General features: G+C 34.6%; 2 protein-coding genes, 1 non-coding gene and 1 pseudogene across 3 annotated transcripts; 2 read left to right on the forward strand and 2 right to left on the reverse strand.

Annotated features, from left to right (window-relative positions):
- The first annotated feature begins 7620 nt into the window (after positions 1-7620).
- LOC120122721 lies at positions 7621-15646 on the forward strand (annotated as a pseudogene).
- Positions 15647-16354: 708 nt separating this feature from the next.
- On the reverse strand, positions 16355-17440 carry LOC120122722. The gene is made up of 3 exons (XM_039141836.1): positions 17266-17440; positions 16871-17154; positions 16355-16423 (listed from the first exon to the last, which is right to left on the reverse strand). Exons 1-3 carry the CDS (start codon positions 17438-17440, stop codon positions 16355-16357), a joined length of 528 nt encoding a protein of 175 aa, XP_038997767.1.
- Positions 17441-19311: 1871 nt separating this feature from the next.
- LOC120122672 (receptor-like cytosolic serine/threonine-protein kinase RBK1) lies at positions 19312-21548 on the reverse strand. The gene is made up of 8 exons (XM_039141794.1): positions 21299-21548; positions 20838-21209; positions 20491-20748; positions 20255-20409; positions 20088-20167; positions 19871-20009; positions 19638-19787; positions 19312-19566 (listed from the first exon to the last, which is right to left on the reverse strand). Exons 1-8 carry the CDS (start codon positions 21309-21311, stop codon positions 19405-19407), a joined length of 1329 nt encoding a protein of 442 aa, XP_038997725.1. The 5' UTR covers positions 21312-21548; the 3' UTR covers positions 19312-19404.
- Positions 21549-21988: 440 nt separating this feature from the next.
- On the forward strand, positions 21989-22061 carry TRNAR-CCU. The gene has a single exon. It is a non-coding gene; the product is annotated as a tRNA-Arg (tRNA).
- Positions 22062-22947: the final 886 nt, after the last annotated feature.

Consider the following 22947-nt stretch of genomic DNA (forward strand, 5'->3'; position numbering starts at 1 on the left):
TAGCTCTCGTATAACATAATATGGGCATTATTATTTATGTTATCACACTTTTACATATTTACATGTACATGTCACTTTCATATGATTCATATTCATATGTTATTTAACTTGTAACACTTCTCATGTTCATATAACATGAATATCACTAGTATCTCTTGTTATCATGTGCTTCACATATATCATATATATCACATTCATCTTTCCATTTATTTACATAAACCACATAACATTTACAAGAACATATCCACACATATAATCAAACATACATGCATTTTCATGTCATTCATTTCACTCTCTATATCCTTATCACATAGCTTATTTGATCTCTCATGTTCTTATGTAAGCACACATATATATATCACACAACACATAGAACATGTTAAACATATCACATACAATAACATTTTAAGAGTTACTTCCTACCATAGTAACTCCGTAAGTGGCTCATCGCAAGCCAATGTTCGTTCTATAGTACAATTTAAATTACACTCACCTTTGCCTTGTTTGATTTGAATCAATCCTAATCCTTCGATTGTTCCGGAACAGTATTACGCTCTAAATCTACATAGAAATACATTGATACATATCAGTATACTAATTACATTAGATATATCTTAAACTATTACTTCTTAGGCTAAGAGAAAAGCTAATTTCAACTCTTAATGAAGGTATGCATCGATGCACTATACAGTGTATCGATGCATCCTTAACGGTACATCGATGCACTTACTTGTGCATCGGTGCACAAAATACATTCGATGTTTTTGTATCAAGGGAGTACATCGATGCACTAATTGCATTCGATGTTTCTTCTTTAAAGGGTGCATCGATGCACTTTGAATGTGCATCGATACAGCTTACCCAGAAATTGTATTTCAAGTCCGAAAATCATCAACTCTTCACTCAATTCTTCTATTTTAAGCCCCTATCATGTCATTAAACTCAACTATCACTTCATAAACCACTTATATCCATATAAACTATCTTTATTTTCCATATCTCTTCATGATTCTTAAAATTAAGAATCATACCCAATTTTTCATGTTATCTAAACTTTGATTTAACACTTATAACTTCTTATTCATACCTATGACAAGTTAAATTCCATCTCAACATTCATTTATTAACTCTTTTTTCAGAAATTCACTTTAAAACTCATTTTCTTTAATATTTTATAACCTCTTCATCTTTTGATTTTAAGATAACTTAAGCTTTCCCTAAGCTTAAGTATCACCTAATGATTAAAACCCCACTTAAATTTTAGCTAATAATCAACAACTAAGAAATCTTACCTTTGCCATGGAGCTTACGGGGAGAAGAAGGAAAGAAGAAGAATAAGGAAATAAGCTTCTAGATACTCCCCACCCATATGCTTATCTCTTTAATAAGAGATAAATATCTTTTTCATAAAAAGACCATTATATCCCTTCCATAATTCCCTAATTACCATTTAATCCAATACTAAAATATTCATACTTAAATCATTAAACTTTTTAATAAACTATAATTTTGTCACCAAATTTTTAAAATTTACAATTTGGTCACTAACCCATAATTTGGGATGTTACAAATCTCCCATCCTTTTAAGAAAATTCGTCCTCGATTTTTTCATTGCACACTTTGACAAGAACATATCTTTTAATATTCTTAAGTTGTTTTCACAACTTTATCCCTTCGCAATTTATAATCAATAATTTGCCTTCCATTTTCCAAAGAATTCAATTCATTACCGTCTTTTCTTTCCTTCAATCTGCCTTTTCCTTTGATATTTCTAAAATTTCATATAATGTCACTTATCACGTAGACAGTAACAATCATCCCACCGCTCTGTATCATAAATCCATATATTTCTTCATAACGCTCTAATTACCTTATAACTATACCAAACTTTTATTCCGTCATCATTTGACCAAAACACGATTTTAAATCTTTTCAATTGTGATTAAACATATACTTTATGAAGTCAAACAATCTTTTCACATCACCTTGCACACTTTTCGTATTTCTATATCAAACTTATCATTTACACTTCCATATAACCTTTATCACATCTGATCCTTTAAACTTCATCCTTTCATTTCTTTATTCTATTTTTTATAACTTTAATAATCAGCTTTAGTTATACATAACCTTATTCTTCACCACCTCTTGCACTTGTATTTTCCTTCCTCAAAGCTCCCTTTAAACTTGTAAATAATCTTCTCTTTGCCTTCGTCATATTTATATAGGATCCAAATACATAATCATATTCAAATTCATATCATACTTAATTAACTCACTTCATTTTTCTTTCAATCTTATAACTCTATCACATTTACTATTACAATTAGCAAATATCAACGGTTAAATCTAGGGCACAAGCCCTAATTAATCAATCATATATCCGACCTTTATAAATCCATATATTGTTACTCATATATACAGAAAAATTCAATCCTTACTTCTCGATATCATAACTCAATTAATTTCTTTTATTCTCTTCTAATTGCTTTGCAACATAAACCTAACCTTTCCTCAGTTCTTAATCATTGTCTGCACTTCAATACACATGATCTTTTCATATTACTTTATACACTTTTCTTATTCCTTTATCAAACTTATAATCTATACCTCTTGTATATCCCTTGTCATATCTGATTCTGTAAACTTTATCATTTTCTTATTCCATTACTTTCCATAAATCAAAATATCCTTACAACATTGGTCATATCTTTTCTTTTATACTTCCTCACTCCTTTCATATTACTTTACTCTTCTCTATCAATCCTTAACTTCCCTTAAACAAAAGAATCTTTATCTCATTCTCTTCATCACATCCACACTCTTGCTTATACACAATACTATTTACATGACTAATATTCCTTTTCACAGATTACCTCTTCAATAAATCTTTCGTGCTATCATAATTTTCACTTCATTACTTTAATTATTTCATTACCCTATTTCTTATGCTTTTACATTCCTTTCTTATCCTTGATACTTTTCATTCTTTATCCTTTTTAACCTTTCTTTCAATCCTTAGCTTCCGTCAAACATACAAATCCTTTTACTTTAATACATTCACTATCCCACTACTTTATTATTCGACTTATTCCTTTCAATCAAAACATAAACCTTCATTAAACTATTCAAATATATATATTCTTTACAGTCAAAATAATTCATTCGCTCTTTCCTTCACTTATCAAACCTTCATTCTCTCTCGTCCATAATACGATTCCTTTGGTTCGAATTCAACCATTCCATTTACCTTTGTCTTATAACTGATCACTGATATACATATCTTAAACCCTTCCTTGGTCTTTTAATATTCTCTAATTAACATCAATCTCTTCCACTTTATCTTGCTCATGCTGTAAAGAAATTATTCTACTTCAGAACGATAAAGTTCCTTTAATACTATAATTTCCAATCCATCTGAACTGATTGGCTTTATTCTCTAGCGGAGAATACAACTAATTCATATCTAGTTTAAAGTTGAAAACCATATTCTATATCTTTCTTTGATGGTGCTTAACTTTATTAAGCACTAATTTTCTTAATCCTCTAAGATTTTTTTTCTCCAATCCTCTTATTTTGAGCTCTCTCAAGAACTTTAACGCGATTAACCATTTCTTAAAAATGAAAACAAATTTAAAACCAGTAACACTCTTTTAATCTAAGGCACAACAAGCCCTAGACAACCAATCACAGGTATCCTTCTTATCTTTTTTAATCAAAATCAACCCAACAATAAATCTGCTTAACTTATTAAACTTATACTCATACACATGCATGTGTAATTCCCTTGCTTCAAGTTCATATATTTGAACTTCATTTATCTTATGAACTGATTATCCATGTACTTATTCTTGAACTCTTCTACAACAATAACCACGTTACTTAATCTTTTAACATTCTTATGGTGACATTTGTCCACCATACTTCTAGATTACCCTTGTAGTAATAAAACTACTCAATTTAACTTTTCCACTTTGGAGAAATGAAAACCTTCTAACATTATCTTCAAATAATTTAATCAAATCTCTATAACAATATAACATTTCTCAAATTCATCCTTGAACATGGGTATTCTCAACTCTCTTTGATACATTCATTCTATGAATTATAACAGTATAAAATTGAAATCATACTAAAATATCATTCCACATCATATAATATTCTCTAATCTTATACAGGCACTCCCTGAGGTTTTCGCTCTTCTCCCTGCCTGGCCAGGGCAGATGAATGCTATTACCTTCAGTTATTGCCTTGTGTTTCTCTTTGGAAACTTTCATATATTAATGTGCTCATATCATTTCTTCTATCACATATCACGTGTACATATGATCATCTAATTCATATCATATAACATGTCATTTGCATATGTTCACATATCATATATCATATCATATAAACATATATATCTAATAAATCATTCTCAGGTATTCACTTATCTTATATAACATAAAAAAAATTTAACTCTATTAACAAGAAAACACACTCCTTACCCTATCAGATCAGAAAATTTTTCACTTTATGTTGGCATGTATATTTTTTAAAACACTTTTGACTTCGTTTTTAGCCTAGAATCGGCTAAACCATAGCTCTGATACCATTAAATGTAACACCCCAACCCGTACCCGACCCGGATATGAATCCGAGGTATCACACTGACATATCGAATCATTTACTTGCATAAAATAGTGAGTAATTAAAAACTTTTATAACATATAATTGACCAATTTACATAAAATACATTTCCATTATTGCAAAACCGATCAGAGCGTGCATAATTCACTTATTCATTTACATATAACTTATTCAAAGCGTGTACAAAATTATTCCGAGACTATACAACATATTCTTTTGAATACATGCCAACATGAACTTATATATATACTAACATACATATTGTTCATTTATTTTTTTCTTATCTGACCTTCAGTAAGGAGAACTGACATGTCTTGCACCCCAACTATCCATAAGCTTATAAGAACCTGCGTGTGAAATACTCACACGCTAAGTCTATGACTTAGTGAGGCAATAAACATATAATGTAAGCATTATCTAATAATCATACATAAACAATTACTACTATCATTCCATACAATTCATATACTTTTACATGTAACAAATACATATATACACACATATATATATCATTATTATTCATATCTCTTATAACTATCATTGATTCCTTTTATCGTATGATCTTATAATTACCCTTGTACAATCATATATCACACATAACATTTCATAAGGAAATAAGTATATCATCATATCAAGTTTTTAATATTATCTCTTTATTAGCCCATGGTATATATGTGAGAACTGTAGATACGTGAGTCTATTGAGGTTGTGCACCACTATACTGTCACCATAACTCGTATAAATGTCCCGAAGGACCTATCCAGAGGTCATAAAGATCCTCGGTAACTATCCAGAGGTCAAAAAGGTCCTCGGTAACTATCCAGAGGTCATAAAGATCCTCGGTAACTGTCCATAGGTCCCGAAGAACCTAGGTAAACTGTCCATATGTTCCTTAGAACATAGGTAAACCCTCGACTCTTGGCATGCCAACTATACCCCTAGCTCTCGTATAACATAACATGGGCATTATTATTTATGTTATCACACTTTCACATATTCACATGTACATGTTACTTTCATATGATTCATATTCATATGTCATTTAACTTGTAACACTTCTCATGTTCATATAACATGAATATCACTAGTATCTCTTGTTATCATATGCTTCACATATATCATATATATCACATTAATCTTTCCATTTATTTATATAAGCCACATAACATTTACAAGAACATATCCACACATATAATCAAACACACATGCATTTTCATGTCATTCATTTCACTCTCTATATCCTTATCACATAGCTTATTTGATCTCTCATGTTCTTATGTAAGCACATATATATATCACACAACACATAAAACATGTTAAACATATCACATACAATAACATTTTAAGAGTTACTTCTTACCATAGTAACTCCATAAGTGGCTCATCGCAAGCCAATGTTCGTTCTATAAGTACAATTTAAATTGCACTCACCTTTGCCTTGTTTGCTTTGAATCAATCCTAATCCTTCGATTGTTCCGGAACATTATTACGCTCTAAATCTACATAGCAATACATTGATACATATCATATACTAATTACATTAGATATATCTTAAACTGTCACTTCTTAGGCTAAGTGAAAAGTTAATTTTAACTCTTAATGAAGGTATGTATCGATGCACTATACAGTGTATCGATGCATCCTTAACGGTACATCGATGCACTTACTTGTGCATCGGTGCACAAAATACATTCGATGTTTTTGTATCAAGGGAGTACATCGATGCACTAATTACATTCGATGTTTTTTCTTTAAAGGGTGCATCGATGCACTTTGAATGTGTATCGATACACCTTACCCAGAAATTGTATTTCAAGCCCGAAAATCATCAACTCTTCACTCAATTCTTCTATTTTAAGCCCCTATCATGTCATTAAACTCAACTATCACTTCATAAACCACTTATATCCATATAAACTATATTTATTTTCCATATCTCTTCATGATTCTTAAAATTAAGAATCATACCCAATTTTTCATGTTATCTAAACTTTGATTTAACACTTATAACTTCTTATTCAAACCTATGACAAGTCAAATTTCATCTCAACGTTCATTTATTAACTCTTTTTCAGAAATTCACTTTAAAACTCATTTTCTTTAATCTTTTATAACCTCTTCATCTTTTGATTTTAAGATAACTTAAGCTTTCCCTAAGCTTAAGTATCACCTAATGATTAAAACCCCACTTAAATTTTAGCTAATAATTAACAACTAAGAAATCTTACCTTTGCCATGGAGCTTACGGGGAGAAGAAGGAGAAGAAAGAGAAGAAGAAGAAAATAAGCTTCTAGATACTTACCACCCATATGCTTATCTCTTTAATAAGAGATAAATATCTTTTTCATAAAAAGACCATTATATCCCTTCCATAATTCCCTAATTAGCATTTAATCCAATACTAAAATATTCATACTTAAATCATTGAACTTTTTAATAAATTATAATTTTGTCACCAAATTTTTAAAATTTACAATTTGGTCACTAACCCATAATTTGATATGTTACAAAGATCATCAACAATAGTGAGAAAAACCCTATGACCACTATGTGTAGAAACTCTATATGCTCCTCATAAGTCAATGTGTAGAAACCCATAATTTATGCACTAAATCATGCTGAAACTTAACAGACTGTAAACAGTATATTTTATTCATTTTAGACAAAGCAGCATGCCCTAATTTAGCATGCCAAATACAAGTATCACTCTTGGCAGAATTCATACAAGGAGTAGTAAAGGAAAAATGATTTAAAGCAGGGGTTGAAGAACAACAAACCAGAAGCAAAAGAAGTAGACTCAAAAAAATATAATCCTCTAGACTGCCTATCAATCCCCTTCATCTATCCAGTATAGAGATCCTGTAGAGGCAAAAATCAGGATAAGGGAGCAACCAAGATCACGAGTAAGTCGAGATACTGAAAGTAAATTATGCTTAAATTATGTAACAAATAGGACATTTTCAATGTTATAATCCGAAGTAAGAGAACATGAACCAAGGTGAGTAATGGGAACAATTTAACCATTAGGGAGATGTATAAATCTTGTGGAAGAATCATAAGGACTAGGAGAATCCTGGCTCTTAAAATCAAATACAATATGATTTGTAGCTCCTGTGTCAACAATCCAATTAAGTACCTGCAAATATACCTGCAAGGTTAACAGTAGATTCTGCAAAGGGTGATTTGTTCAGCAACTTCAGATTCTATTCATACTGTTCTTGAGTAAACAGTGGAACAGAAAAAACAAAACTGTATCGAGTGGAAGTAGCCATCGAATCAACAGAAACTGTTGAATTTGCCACATCATTTGAAACTACTTTCTTCTTAGTAAACTTGTAATTGGAAGGAAATTCAATTAGTCGATAACACCGATCCTTATTGTGACCTTTAATCTTGCAGTAATCGCAATTACCAGAGAACCGTTTAAGTTCAGAGGAACCGTTAGTGTTGTTTCAAAGAAACCAAGTTTTTGAAGGTTATAGAAATTTATATAAGAATATTAAACGGCACCAGCGACAGCGAGTAACTGGCTTTCATTTTCACTATCTCCAATGGAGATGTTGAGTTCATTACTGAGCCTAAGTTTGTGTCATATGAAGGATCCTCCGATGCTGCTGCTTCTTCCCATTACCTTGTCGATAACTTCTATGCCAATGGTAAACCCTTCTTCTTTCTTTCTTTCCATAACTTATGCTTGGTTGCCATGAAAATACGAGAGAGCGGATGGATTATTTTAGTTCACATGCTTTAAGCTCAGTTCTTTCGAGCTGGTTACTCAAGTAAACCGACTTAGAAAGCTTACTGTTATATCCCAAAAAAACCCAGAAATTCTTTATTGTGTTCATGTATTGTAACTGTGTAAAATATTGTGATTTGACTCATTTATGTGCATGTTTGTTTTTTGAAGACTGGGCGAATCCAAAACAAGTTTTTACGCAAGGAGTGACCCAAAGCAAAGAAATTCAAGCACCAGCTACGGCTGATAAATGTCCCATTCCCACAAGCTTCCCCCATCAAGTAACGAAGCTTGAAGACTTCCTTGGCGACTCCTCATCGATTGTTCGATACTCGGATAGCCAACCGAAACCCAAGGCTCATCTTTAACCCAAATCTATGACCATAGCGGCGCTGCTTACTTCAATGAGCACCAAGATCTCAACGCCATTACTGGGTTCCAAGCGTTTTCGACAAACTCTGGGTCAGAAGTCGATGACTCGGCTTCAATGGGTCGGACTCAGTTGACTGCAGTGGAGTTTCCTAGTCATTCCAGTTGTGCAACTGTGGTGAAGCCTTGTCACTGGGGGTTAATCAAAGTTTCGAAAACAACAACAATAGTTATAATAAAGCCATTGTTTCAGTTGATACCGATTGCTCAAAGAAGATTTTTGATACTTTTGGTCAGCGACCTTAATTTATAGAGGGGTCACCATGTCCAACATCCTTTCAATCCTATCTTCTTTTCCCATCCTTTTTCAAGTTTTATATAGTTTTTTGTGCCATTAATTTGTTTAGTAAATTCCATAGGTTTTTGGTCTGAACATTTTGCTTTTGTTGGCTTTGGCAAATGCAGACACCGATGGACGGGCAGCTATGAAGCTCATCTATGGGATAACAGCTGTAGGAGAGAGGGTCAGGCCAGAAAAGGGCGTCAAGGTCGTTTCTCTTTCTCACATTATTCCAAAACCATAGATAATGGATAGATAAGTGGGGAATAAGTGAGCATTTGGTGTCAGTCTTTTCAGATGATTGAAAGACTGATGTTATATGTAGTGTACAAAATGGTACTATTTTTACTGGCAAACCTATTTTTCCATTTTCCCCTCTTAAACCTTTGATTGATTTGATAAGATATGCCGCCATTTGAATAATATTAAGGATTTAAAGATGAAAAAGTATGTTTAGCCCCTCCACTATTATAGTCTAAGCTTGTTGACAGTGTTTTTGGGGTAAGACTGGTAATGTGGGCTATGTTTTGGTTCACACTCTAGCCACAGTGCTACTGTAAATATTTCAACCTATAATTAAATTTAGAGCACCTTTATTGCTAATAGTGAACTGCAAGATTAAAGAGTATAAAAATGGCTGCTAGGAAGGTAGGGTTAAAGAACATTACATTGTTTCTGTTTTAACCATTTCATACGCCAACAAAAGCAACATGGATGGTTCCTGCAAAATATTGGACTTGCATTGCCTTGTAAATATGGTTGCAAGCAGAAACTTTTGACCAATTTGTTACCTGATATTAACAATCTTTGCTTTACTTTCTTGCATGAAAATGTGCCGTTGATGAAATCTTGACCGACATTGAAAATTGTTTTCAACAGTGTACTTAGGTAAGAAAACTCTTACATTTTCTTCTTTTTTTATTTTAGATTTGTTGGCTGAAAACGTGACATCTTGTAACCTTTAGGTGGCTATGATAAAGAAGAAAAGGCAGCTCGGGCTTACGACTTGGCGGCTCTAAAATACTGGGGTCCTACCGCAACCACTAACTTCCCGGTAATATATATATGAACATTTCTTATCACTCAAAACTAGTTAATTTAATGATCCTTTTTGTTTCTTCATGAATTTTATGTTCCCTAAAGCATGTTCATGTTATCTTCTTGTTTTGCTTGTTTTAGATTTCAAATTATTCAAAAGAGTTGGAGGAGATGAAAGATGTGACCAAGCAAGAGTTTATCGCATCTTTAAGGAGGTACATGTGTTCTTAATCACTTTGCCTGTTTTTCTCGGCTACTTGCAGTAATTTTATCTATGATATGCCTTGATTGAAATTTAATAGGAAGAGCAGTGGATTTTCATGGGGAGCATCAATTTACAGAGGTGTCACAAGGTTAGAACATCCTAACATGGAATTTGAATTATATCTTAATGATGTGTTATCGATTATGTGACTTGTAGTAATTCTGTTGCGAACAACAATTACTGATGCATTAATTTATCATCTTAATTTTTACTTAGGGACTTTTGGTAAGGCATCAATTATGAGTGATGAACCTCTATGTTATTGTATCGTAGACTATTTATAAAGAATATTATTGCCGTGAGCTGATAGTTTTCATCTTATGCATGGTGATAGCTACTGAAGAGGAAGCAGCAGAGGCCTACGATATGCCATCAAGTTTAGGGGTGTGAATGCAGTGACCAACTTTGAGAGGAACAGTTATGATGTCGAAGCCATTGCCAAGAGTTCTCTCCCCATTGGTGAGGCAGCTAAGCTGCTAAAGCTTTCCCTTGAGTCGGAGCAAAAACCAATTGTATACCATGAGCAACAATCCCAGTGCAGCTCTAACAGCAACAATATAAGTTTTGCCCCCATCCAGCAGTCGATATCTGCTATTCCCTGTGGAATTCCTTTTGATGCAGCTGCATTTTATCAGCAGAATCTCTACCAGCACCTTCAGGCTGCCAACATCGGCATCCGCAATCCCCCTGGTTCTTCCTCAACAATGGCCTTAATGTCGCAGTAGGTGGCTGATCAATTTTTCTTATGGCCTCACCATCCTTACTGAAATAACTCAACCGGTGATTTACCAAGTAATAGTTTGGAATCCAGCCAACTTAGTTTCAACAGGCGGCATGTTCCTTGTAACACCCCAATTTAAGGGTTAAATTTTAGAAATTATAAAGTGGTGAATTTTAATTGGTATTTTGGGAGAAATTAAAGATTAAATTGTAAAATTTTAAAGTTGACAGACCATTTTAAGAAGTGTAAAAATTCAGGGGTTAAATTCATAGTTTAATCATTTTTTTTATATGTTGAAAATATAAACTCATTTCCCGTTTGTTTCTGCAAGAAATGTTTTCATTCCTCTTTCCTTCAACTCTATTTTGATTCTGTCATCGTTCGATCACCGTTTGACGAATCCAAATTATAATCGTGTTCGTTATCGACCGATGAACAAAACCCTTCAAATCTTTCGTCGTTAATTTCAGTCAGAAGTATCGTCGATTTTAACTTGATTTTCGTTGGTTTTTATCGATTCACGTCGATCCGATCACCCGTTTTCGACACTTCCCGCACCATCGTATTCCTTGCATCGTTCCGAGTTCACCGGTGTCATCCGTGTCTCCGTCGTCGCTGGCGCGTGGAGGGAGGGGTGAGAAAGCCATAGTTTTCGATGTTCCGAAATCGAGCTCTTCGCCGTTCAAAATTTTGAACCGAGCTTGGTAAATGTCTCAAAATGCCTTAAAATAATTTTTAGAAATTTTTCGGACACAGTAACACTGTTCACGTGCCTCACGCGCCACCCCCTGAGAGTGGGCTTCGTCTGGCAGCAGACAAAAAGAAAGAAAATAAGATTGACCGACCCGACCCGACCCGCTGACCGCCGTTGACTAGAACTTTGACCAGCGTTGGCCGACTATTTAGTGGCCGTTTACTTTTTTCAGGTACACCTATCCTGACGTTTTTCGATGTCCTGAGTCCGTTTTTTGGGTCCGTTTTGCAAAATTTGAACCCGATAAGCTGTTTTTCACTGATTTATCACCCGATTCGATTGTTTTCCAGAATTAAGCTCCGTTTTTATGTAATTTCTGTTAATATGTATCTGATGAATTATTGTGAGATGATTTCAAGATCAGAGGCGTTCAAATGAATTTTATATGGTCGATCAGCATGGCACGAAAATCGAGGTAATATATTACTACCTCTTTATGCTTTATAGAATATGTTGTTAATGGTAAAAATGCATGGATGTATATGATTGAACTATGATGCCTGTTTGATTATGGATGGACTCGAACTAAATACAGTTTAAGCAATAAATTATGAGAATACTTTGATTAGGTAAAATTACGATAATACCCTTAAGTTGTAAAAAAGATAATAATCGACTCTGGAAGTTTGATAAGAAATAATTTCAAGTTCAGAGATTATCTGGGAAAACAATTAACCTTAGGATCTCTAAATTATATTATCTTTGTTAAGAATTTAACACCGAAATTATCTGGTTATAAAATTACGAAAATGCCCTTAAGAGGTAAAAATAGTCCTAGTTGACTCTGAATTAGATAATAACCTAAGAATTTGTATTTAAATTGATAAATTACTGATTTAATTGTTGAGATCCTATTTTTGTATGAAATATTCCTGATAATTCATTAGTAATATCTGAGAGGGCATTTAACTTGGAAATCTCCGAGTTGAGTAAGTACATGAAGAATATTTTATAGATGGTGCTCTTTTGTCAGAATTGTTTGAAATGACTGAAGTAAATGATAAGTTTGAAGTAAATAATATGATCATATGGAAGGAAAAGATTGAAATACACTAGATCTGTAAAATGAATAAAATACCCCTGTAATGGAAATGACTCAAAAATATCACCAAGCCCAGGAATTAATGGATATCCTCAAGCTTTGAAATGAATGGAAAAACGTTGTGCACCAAAATGACCAAAATGCCTTATGGTCTAGACTAAATAAATGTTTTGAGTTAATTAAGGAATTTAGATAAACAAGGTTGTTGTACTGCTCTTAAAAGTTATGGAACGCAACTTAGGTCGGTCTCAGTACTTGAATGGCATATGTATCACTTGAATGCTTGTTCGTCTCCTCAAGTTTGGATTGATGATAATTATGAAAGTACTCAGCTCAACGCTAGAGCGCATTCGATATTAAGAAGTTGATATTCGTTGGATAATTCAACCATGAATACCAAAATGATTTTAGTATATGACCAAAGTGAACTGAATGGAAGTACAACATGTATTTGAAACTCAGAAGTGTCTGAATTACTTGGGAAGACTTTGAAGCAAATGAGATAGATTTGACTATTAAATGAACGAAGTAACCTCAACGACTGAGGATTAGGTAAGTGATTTGGATAAGTATGAAAACTCTGATGAGTTTACATAGTGTACCATTCTTATTGGTTATGAACCAAGAATTAAATACGTTGACAATTAATGATATTGTTGCCATGTGGAAAAAGTAAAGATTATTTGGATCCCCTATCGCTTCCTTAAGATGTATTCAACGATGATTCTGAAGATGATATATAGACAAGAATTTTGGTATTAAAGAGTGAATACCATGGAAGGGCAATGAATAGACCAATTGATATACATCAGTTCTGGGGGGTTAATCGATAATCCGATCGATTCACATGGATGATAAGTGCCCTGAATCTTCATTTCTCATTTATCAGCTCAAATCACTCGGTCATACCTGAACACTTTCCTGATGCATATGAATCATAGAGGGATTCTGAAGTATCAACGTTAAATGTCTAACTAGATCGGTTAGTAATTGATTCTCTTCAATAGGACATCATTCCTATAATCTGAGCAAATTGCACAAATTCATGTTATCCATACTGATAACTACAAAACGCCTCTGAAAAATACTTGGATCCTCTAGTGTGTTCCATATGTACTACATGACGGTTTTATATGTTTTGAAATGAGTTTTAATGCAAGTATTGGTTTACTGGTTTATGAACCATGGTGACATGGTATGTGATATATGATTATGATTTTTTATCGAAAAATATGAATTGTTTCTGATATATGGAATCACAGAAACTATTGATTTATGAACCATGGTTTTATGTTTCATTGATTATACACGAACTTTTACTGGGATATTATATGGGTAGATTGGAGGTATATCTCTGATCAAGCTGGAAATTTCTTACGGACCTAAGGAAATCCTTGGGAAGGCTCTCAGACCCCAAGGTACTTCCTTGGGTTAATTATTTTACTACTTATTATGTACAGGTGAAAATTGGTTATACAATTTATTTCATTAACACGATTGTGACATATTACTGGATCATGATCCACGTATTACGATTTACAGCTAAACTGATTTCTACTGGATTTTTATATGGATAGGATTCTGAAGTATTGAGCCACAGCTCTGATCCAACTGGTAAGACCATACAGATCTAAGGATACCCTTGGGTAGACCATAGGCCCCAAGGCATATCCTTAGGTTGGTTACATTTAATGTGTACTTAAGGTAACCCTACGGATCTAAGGATATCCTTGGGTAGGCCATAGGCCCCAAGGCATATCCTTAGGTTGGTTACCTTTGTTGTGTGCTTAAGTAACCCTACAGATCTAAGGATATCCTTGGGTAGGCTCATATGCCCCAAGGTATATCCTTAGGTTGGTTCCCTTTGCTGTGTGCTTAGGGTAACCCTATGGACCTAAGGATACCCTTGGGTAGGCCCATAAGCCCCAAGGTATATCCTTAGGTTGGCTCCCCTTTTTGCTGTGTGCTGAGGGGAAGCCCTACGGATGCAGTTCTGAGGAACTGCATAATGGAGTTTGGTTGGAGGGTTCCACTATGGTTTTAAAAGAATTATATCTTTTCACTGGTTTTGATTCACTGTTTTGATTGGAACATACTAGACATCCTATTTGACCTAATGAAAGCATGTTACTATGAATGCTTCTTATGAACTGTGATCTTCATGGTTTCTACTCGATGAACTACTAATGGAACCCCAGATTATCCTGCAAACTGGTATACGTTTGATTCAATAAGGAAATTATGGCTTCCCATTTATCTGCATGTCATATAGCATCACCTGGTAGTTCTGTATCATTGAGCTTTCTGAAGTTCACTCTATTACTCACCATTACATGTTAAAAGAATTGTACCAGTACAACTATCGACATCAATAAGGGAGTTATTATGGCATTGCTTGCAGAGTATGATACATGTGATTAGGGGGCATGTAATTGTATTTTGTTTTATATAAGAGTCTGAAAATTTGTTTTAATTTCGAATACTGATAAATTTTATTTTGTATTCATAAATGATTTTATGAGTTTACATGTTTTACGAAAAAATTAAATTTTCCGCTATTTTTCGGCGATCCCCTGGTTCTTCCTCAACAATGGCCACCCCAATGACCTTAATGTCGTAGCAGTGGCTGATCAGTTTTTCTTATGGCCTCACCATCCTTGCTGAAATGACCCAACCGGTGTTTTACCAAGTAATAATTTGCAATTCAGCTAACTTAGTTTCAACAGGCGACATGTTCCCACTGAGCCCCTCTTTTGAAGGCTGGATTTTATAAAGTATTTTTGTATTTAAATGTTTTTTTTGGATAAGCAAGATTTTATTATCCAAAAAGGAAGCAGGAACCTGCTACAAAAAATCAATCCAGTGAAAGGAACAGAACAAGGGGAACCTATATAATAAAAAAAATCAAACTATACCCCATTAATTACAAAGATATAAATTAGTGTTATCTAATCTATTGATAGTTCTATTGCTTAATTGAAAACCTATAGCATGCTTAATTAATATAATAATATCATCCTCTGATATGCTAATGCCTCTGAAAATCATTCGATTTTTTCTCCCAAATGGTGTAGATGAATGCACACCAAGACGGTTTGAGAATGACAGTAATTAAAGATTTACCCTTCAATTTCGCTGTAGCCCAAACCAGAAGATTGGACCAAGTTAAAAGAGGTTTTCTGATGCCTGAAAGAAGTAGAATGGAATTCAAATTGAAGAAGACATTTTGCATTATGTAAAAAGATGGTTTCTAGTTTCGCTACCTTCAAAACAGATTATGCATTGATCGTTTGTGACTAGACCGAACCTTTGCAACATTTCTTTGGTGGGAAGACGATCTAGAACTACCATCCAATAAATGATGTTGTGCTTCGGTATGTGAAGGGGAAACCAGATGAGTTTCTGCCAGTGAACACTGTTGTTTTTCAGTCAAATCTGCTCCCAAATATATTTAGTACTAGTAACTCCTGAAGAAAGAAGAGGATGAGCGACACTTCGAAGCTTCATAATTTTCCTGAGACTCTAGCTGCAAGAAGAATGTTCATCCATGAACCAAAAGTTAGAATGCTTTATTATGTAACAATGAATCCATGCGACCATAATGAGCCATCCTCGGCAAGGATTTTTTTGATAAGGTGGATAATGCACACTATATTCTAGGTTTTAATGTCTTTAAGACCTAAAGCTCCTTCAGACTTAGGAGTGCATATTGTGTCCCAACTAACACGAGCTCCTGTAGCTGGAATATCTAACCCTTTCCAGAAATATCTAGAACATACTTGCTCAATTTTGTTGATGATGGATTGAGGCATTACAAGCTGCCTGCACCAATAATTGGCAACGCTGAAGAGGACGTTTTAACAAGTTCAAGCCTGCTCGCATAACTCAATTTCATCCTAGACCATTTGTGAAGTTTAGCTTGAATCTTAGCAATAAGAGGCTAGCAGTCTTTTATAGAGAGTTTTCTGCTGACCAAGGGGATTCCCAAGTATCTGACAAGCAGGAGCCCATGTTGGAAACCAAAAAAGTTAATGATATTTTGAGTAGAGTGAACAGAGATGCCAGCTGTAAAGATCTCACACTTGAGAGCATTAAGTTTAAGCCCAGATAGCTTATAGAAATAATCAAGAACAAAAACAACTCCCATGACAGATTCAAGGTTACCTTTGCAGAAAATTAACAGATCATCAGCAAAAGTAAGGTGAGTCAGGCCTATTTTCTTGTACTTTGGATGAAAGCTAAATATTCCTCTTTCAGCTGCATTATTTAGGAGTTTGAATAAAACATTCATGACAAGAACAAACAATAAAGTAGATAATGGGTCTCCTTGTCTAAGACCCTTTGCTCATTTAAAATAACCAACCAAACTTCCATTAAATGCAATGGAGTAGGAGGCATTAGAGTAGCATGCAGAAATCCAGTCAATGAGTTTACTTGGAAACTCTAAGGCATTGAGGATGATAGGAATGAAGCCCCAATGAATAGAGTCGAAAGCTTTTTGAAGGTCAATTTTAAGAGCACACCGAGGAGAAATATTCTTCATCCCCCTTTCACAATTTCTTAAGCAAGGAGGGTGTTATCAACAATACTCATCCCTTTGACAAAAGCGGTTTGATTAGGAGAAATAATCATAGGAATTAAATGAGAGATCCTCTTCACAATGATTTTAGTAATGACTTGTATATAACAGAACAACAAGATATAGGGCGGAAATCCGAGACTTTGCAAGGGTTGGGGAGTTTGGGAACTAAAGCTATAGTAGTAGCATTGAATGCAGGAAAGATGAAAGATTCTTGAAAGAAATAATTTATAGCTTCAGTCACATCTTCTTCAATCACAGTCCATGATTTCTTAAAGAAAAGAGGAGTATAACCGTCTGGACCAGGAGCTTTGTCATTACCTTGATTGAAAATTGCCTCTTTAATTTCCTCAATGGAGACTTCCTTAGTGAGCCCCTCGTAGTGTTCAGGGGAACGAAAATGATGCATCAAACCTTTTAGAAGACTATCAAAATAATCTTTAACTTCAGGGTATGAGGAACCCAAAAGTTTTTTGAAAAAATTAATAGCTTTAGAGGACATCTCATCAAATGATTCCAACCTTCTGCCTTGGTCATCAACTAAGGCTCTTATGGTGTCACGTTTGTTCTTGGTAGATATGACATAATAAAAGAATTTGGAGCACTTGTCCCCCTCTTTCAACCAATGAGTTTTAGCTTTTTTTTAAGAAACATAGACTCGACTTCCTCGAGTGAATTAAGCTCCCTTTGCAAATCGATCTCTTTATAAATTGGCTCAATACCTCTAAGAGTAAGAATTTGTTGTTTCTCAATCTCTTCCCTTTTAATTTTGACTCGAGCAGAGATATCACTGTAGTAATCCTTGTTAATATTTTTTAGGCAAACTTTAAGCCTTTTAAGCTTGAGGAAAAGCTTCTTCATAGGATTACCATAACAAGGTTGGTGCCAAGAATTCCTAACAGTGTCTAAGAATTTTTGGTGAAAGGGTCTAACAGTTGAAGAATTTGAAAGGCTTGGGCTTGTTTAGTTGGATACCTTTGTTGAGAGTCACCATAGCCATACAATGATCAGAAGGTCCAGGGGCAAGGAATTCCACAAAGGAATTAGAAAAAGATTCAAACCATTGAGAGTTAATGACACTCTATCAAGTTTTTTTAGCAAGGAAGTTCTCACTTTGTTTGTTACTCCAAGAGAAAGTAGGGTCAAAATAAGGATGATCTTGTAGATGAAGATCTTGAAAGAGTTCTTGGAAGTCAATCATGTCAGGGGAGGTAATAGGACCCAGAAGCCCACAGTTGGAGCTTTCATTAGGATACATAGTGGCATTATAGTCACCTCCCAATATCCAAGGGTAATCAGAAAACCTGGATTCAATATTTCTAAGGTCTTGCCAAAGGCTTCTTCAAATGTTAAAAGATGAGCAACATGCTAAAATTGGCAAAATTCATTCCATTTTCTTGCAGAGTGTTATTCAACGTTTCATGTCCATTCCAAGACCACAAAGTGTTGCTCTAAGGTTTTGTTTGAAGGATGAAAATTTATTAATTAAATAGTTAATATTTTTAATTATTTTTTCTTTAAATTTTAATTATTTTGGTAGTAAAATAAATAATGATTGTTTGATATTAACATGTACATATAGGAAGGTTTGAAGTTATTCTGAAAATCATGTGATATTGTGTTGCTGCAACAATCTTATATGCTAGGGGTTCCATTAATAACATGAGTTTTTTGAAAACAAATAACTAATAAAAAATGGATCATTTGCATCTGATTTCTGATAGTTTCTTCAGATCATTGCAGCGTCTGAATGGCTGTTGAATAAATAAAAGCCAGTTTAGGAAGCTGAAAAAAATACTGAAGATCAAACAGTTTCGAATTGATTCAATGGGGACTTTATCCACCCTGCAAGTGCAAGGCCGTAGTCCATTGGATTGAATCTCTCACTCAAAAAAACTAACAAAAACAGCAGCAACATCAAGCATCCATTACTCCATAACTAGCTGCATATGACGATTCAAGTCATTTTGATAGCTGCTTCGATTATAAGCTTGAGCGTCACAATCTTCTATGATTATTGCTTCTTCTCCAAAACTCTTCGGCTGATACTCTGGAGCATCTTGTTCTTCGCCCTTAAGCATCTCTACAACCTGAAAATCAAAGTTTCCGGCATGAATTTTGAGGGAAATATCCGAACATGTTTCCGACATCTTTTTGCTACCTTTTGCATACTCGGTCGCATGGAAGCTAAGTGGCTAATGCACAGTGAAGCTATTAACATTGCACGTTTCATTTCAGTTGGATCATAATTGTCTCCAAGTAGGGGATCCACCAAGTTTTTAACATTACCCGATTTCAGCATCGGTTTTGCCTGTAAATCAGAAGCAAAAAATAAGTTATTTGGATCGGATCATGTTTTGCTAATTTTAATGAGTTTCAGTGCAAAAGATGTACCCAAATGACAAGACTTTGTCGCGACAATGTATCAATGGCACGACGACCTGTTATTATCTCTAATAATAGAACTCCAAATGCGAATACATCGGTCTTTTCATCAACAATGCCGTGCATAAAATACTCTGGTGCTAAATACCTGGGGCCAACGTTATGAGAATGACCAATACCAATGACAAAATCAACTGACGAAATTAAAAGGAATGGATGCCATTACCCAAATGTTCCTTCAATGTGATCGACCACATGGTGTTGCCAATTCTCCGGGAGCCATTTTGCCAGACCGAAATCCGATATCTGCATTGAACCGATGAAATCCTAAAGCATTACATTAGACTCCATAGAAATCTATTCATACCGGAGCGCATTTAAAGTTTGCAGTACCTGAGCTTCGTAATCTTCGGTGAGCAATATGTTGGATGCTTTGATGTCTCGATGTATGATTCGCCTCGGACATTCGTGATGGAGATATTTCAATCCTTCTGCGATACCAAGAGCCACCTTAAACCTTTTCTTCCAATCAAGGCCCTCATTTGAACCTGTAGCGCATCAACATTTCCTCATTAGTCCAATGGCAATGGCAATGGGAACGGCAATAGCAAATGGCAATGGCACAGTACCAAAAAGCAAAGAAGCAAGGCTGCCATGGGGGGAAAATTGAAGGACTAAAATCAAGCCTTTATCGATGCTGTAACCGATCAAATGAGCTGCATTAGGGTGATTAATTTGAGTAATAATCCCAAGTTCTGAAAGCAAATCAGTGGCTCTCTCTTCATTTTCCTTTTCATTCTTGATGAACTTCTTCACCGCAACAACTTGACCATCAGATAACATCCCTTTGTATACTTGTGCACTTCCCCCTTCTCCAAGCAACTTATCTATATTGTGTTTTACAATGCAAATCAAAGATTCTTCCATGAAATATAATATAAAAAAATGGGGTTAAAGATGTGAATAATTTGCTTACCGGGACTGAAATTATCAGTAGCAGCAGCAAGCTCAGAGTAAGTAAAATTCTTCCATGAAGGTTTAACATTGGGGATGCAGCAGTCATCATCTACCTCGGTGCCATAAAGTTTTGCAATTTTCTTCATCACGTTCTTCCTGGAAACCTCATAAGTGGTGGCCAAAGGAAAGATTGAGAAACTTATGGGCGCTTTCTTCTTGATGGTTCCAAATATTTGCTTGAATTGGAAACCATTAAAATCAAGGTTGATGTTCTTTTGGGAAGGAACTGGTAAGCTTGAAGTGGTGCTGCAACTCTTTCTTTCTGAATCTGATCCAACCCCAGGATTCTGCAACACCCCTCTCGGCCATTCCTTTTCTGCCATTACCGTCTCTGCATTAACAAAAACACAAACAACAAAAAATCTGCATCTTTGATTAAAACCATAGGAAAACAAGAGAAATAACTGGAAATGATATTACCTTCCACAGCCATATTATTATTATTATCCAAGGCTTTTCAAGTACTAAGAGGATGAAGAAAAACTTTGTAATTTGTTGTTCAAACAAAATTCTCCTTCAACATTGAACTTGAAAAGTTCTTGGATGATGAACATTCCCGCTTGCCCCCAAAATGAATTAACTAATCTTCTTCCATGTCTTCATGTTTTGAGGGATGCCAATTTCCAATTCTTTCACAAAAGATTGATTTTTAGCCACTGGAATTTTGTGGGGTGGTTTTGCAATAACATGGTTTATCTTTGGAAGTTTGTTATTCTTAGAAATATCAAAGCAAATGCTAAAAACTAACCTCATGACATTCACAAGGAATCTCTCCTATATTTACACACTCACTCTCTCAATTTTCACTTAAAAAAAAACTATTAAATTTTACTGTAAAATATACAAATAGTCCCAAAACTATAGACAATTCTTTATTGAATCCCTCGACTATTTTTAGGGGATTATTCGTCTTAGTTATTATCAAAATTCTATAACTTTATATCCAAACGATAATTCCTATCGAATCGTAATGACTCAACTCTTTATTTTTCTTAAAAACATTTCTGTTATATTAAGATATATGTATAAAAGGTTTAAAATATACAATTATTACCTATAGGAATTTAGTAAAGATTTGCATATAGTTAAAAAGATGGATGGAACAAAGAAGCGCCTGTAGCTCAGTGGATAGAGCGTCTGTTTCCTAAGCAGAAGGTCGTAGGTTCGATCCCTACCTGGCGCGGTTATACTTCTTTTTATTGCTAACCCAATTCTTATGTTTTAAAATAATAACTATTTATTCTAATTGCATTAAAAAAAGGGGGAAAATAACATAAACACCATTTAAATGAAAGGGGATAATTGGAACCCTGTTAATGTTTTTATCACATCTTGACTCATATTTATCATTAGAAGCCGGATATTTATGCTTACGACTTTCACTTGGCCTAATTTTGTTTTCTCCCCCAACTGCCTTGCTTCAGCGGTTAGCTTTCTTTTCTCCCTAATTTCGTATCTTTTGAAATTAGGGTTCATCCCGATTCATTGCAAATGCCTTCATCCATTGAAATTGATTCCAATCACCCTCTATTGCTTCATTCTTCAGATACGCAGGGATCTTTGCTCGTTTCTCATCAGTTGACGGGGCTGGAGAATTATAATATTTGGAGTCGTTCTATGCGAATTGCTTTTCTCGCGAAGAATAAACTCGAATTTGTTGACGAGGATTGCTTTAAGGAAGCTTCTGAAGAATCGTTGCATTCGCAGTGGAGCGGTGCAATGCTATTGTCCTCTCATGGATCTTAAACACCGTTAGTAGAGACCTTTCTGCTGGAATAGTATTTGCATCGACAGCGGCACTTGTTTGGCAAGATCTCAAACAACGATTTCATACAGTTGATAGTTCGACGGTTTTTTTCTTGCATCAAGAGATTGCCACTTTAATACAGGGGAGCTCACGATTTCTACCTATTACACTAAACTCAAATTGTTGTGGGACGAGTACAATGTTTTAGTTCTGTTTTCCTCTTGTGCGTGTGACGGTTCGCAACAGATGGCCAAACATGTTGCGCAACAGTGTTTGTTCCAGTTTCTGATGGGGCTTCATGAGTCGTACTCAGCTATCAGGA

This window comes from Hibiscus syriacus, unplaced genomic scaffold (genome assembly GCF_006381635.1).
Source record: "Hibiscus syriacus cultivar Baekdansim isolate YM2019G1 unplaced genomic scaffold, ASM638163v2 tig00110387_pilon, whole genome shotgun sequence".
In the NCBI taxonomy this organism is placed as follows: Eukaryota; Viridiplantae; Streptophyta; class Magnoliopsida; order Malvales; family Malvaceae; genus Hibiscus; species Hibiscus syriacus.

Excerpts from the sequence above, each read along its gene's own strand:
- LOC120122722 (XM_039141836.1), bottom strand. The coding sequence starts at position 17,440 with ATGAAGAATATTTCTCCTCGGTGTGCTCTTAAAATTGACCTTCAAAAA. Across the intron at positions 17,155-17,265 it reads CTCCATTGCATTTAATGGAA|CTGAAAGAGGAATATTTAGC; the intron begins GTTTGGTTGGTT and ends TAAATAATGCAG. Across the intron at positions 16,424-16,870 it reads GATACTTGGGAATCCCCTTG|CTAGAGTCTCAGGAAAATTA; the intron begins GTCAGCAGAAAA and ends TTCTTCTTGCAG.
- LOC120122672 (XM_039141794.1), bottom strand. Across the intron at positions 20,410-20,490 it reads CCTTGCTTCTTTGCTTTTTG|GTTCAAATGAGGGCCTTGAT; the intron begins GTACTGTGCCAT and ends GATGCGCTACAG. Across the intron at positions 20,168-20,254 it reads CCGAAGATTACGAAGCTCAG|ATATCGGATTTCGGTCTGGC; the intron begins GTACTGCAAACT and ends GGTTCAATGCAG.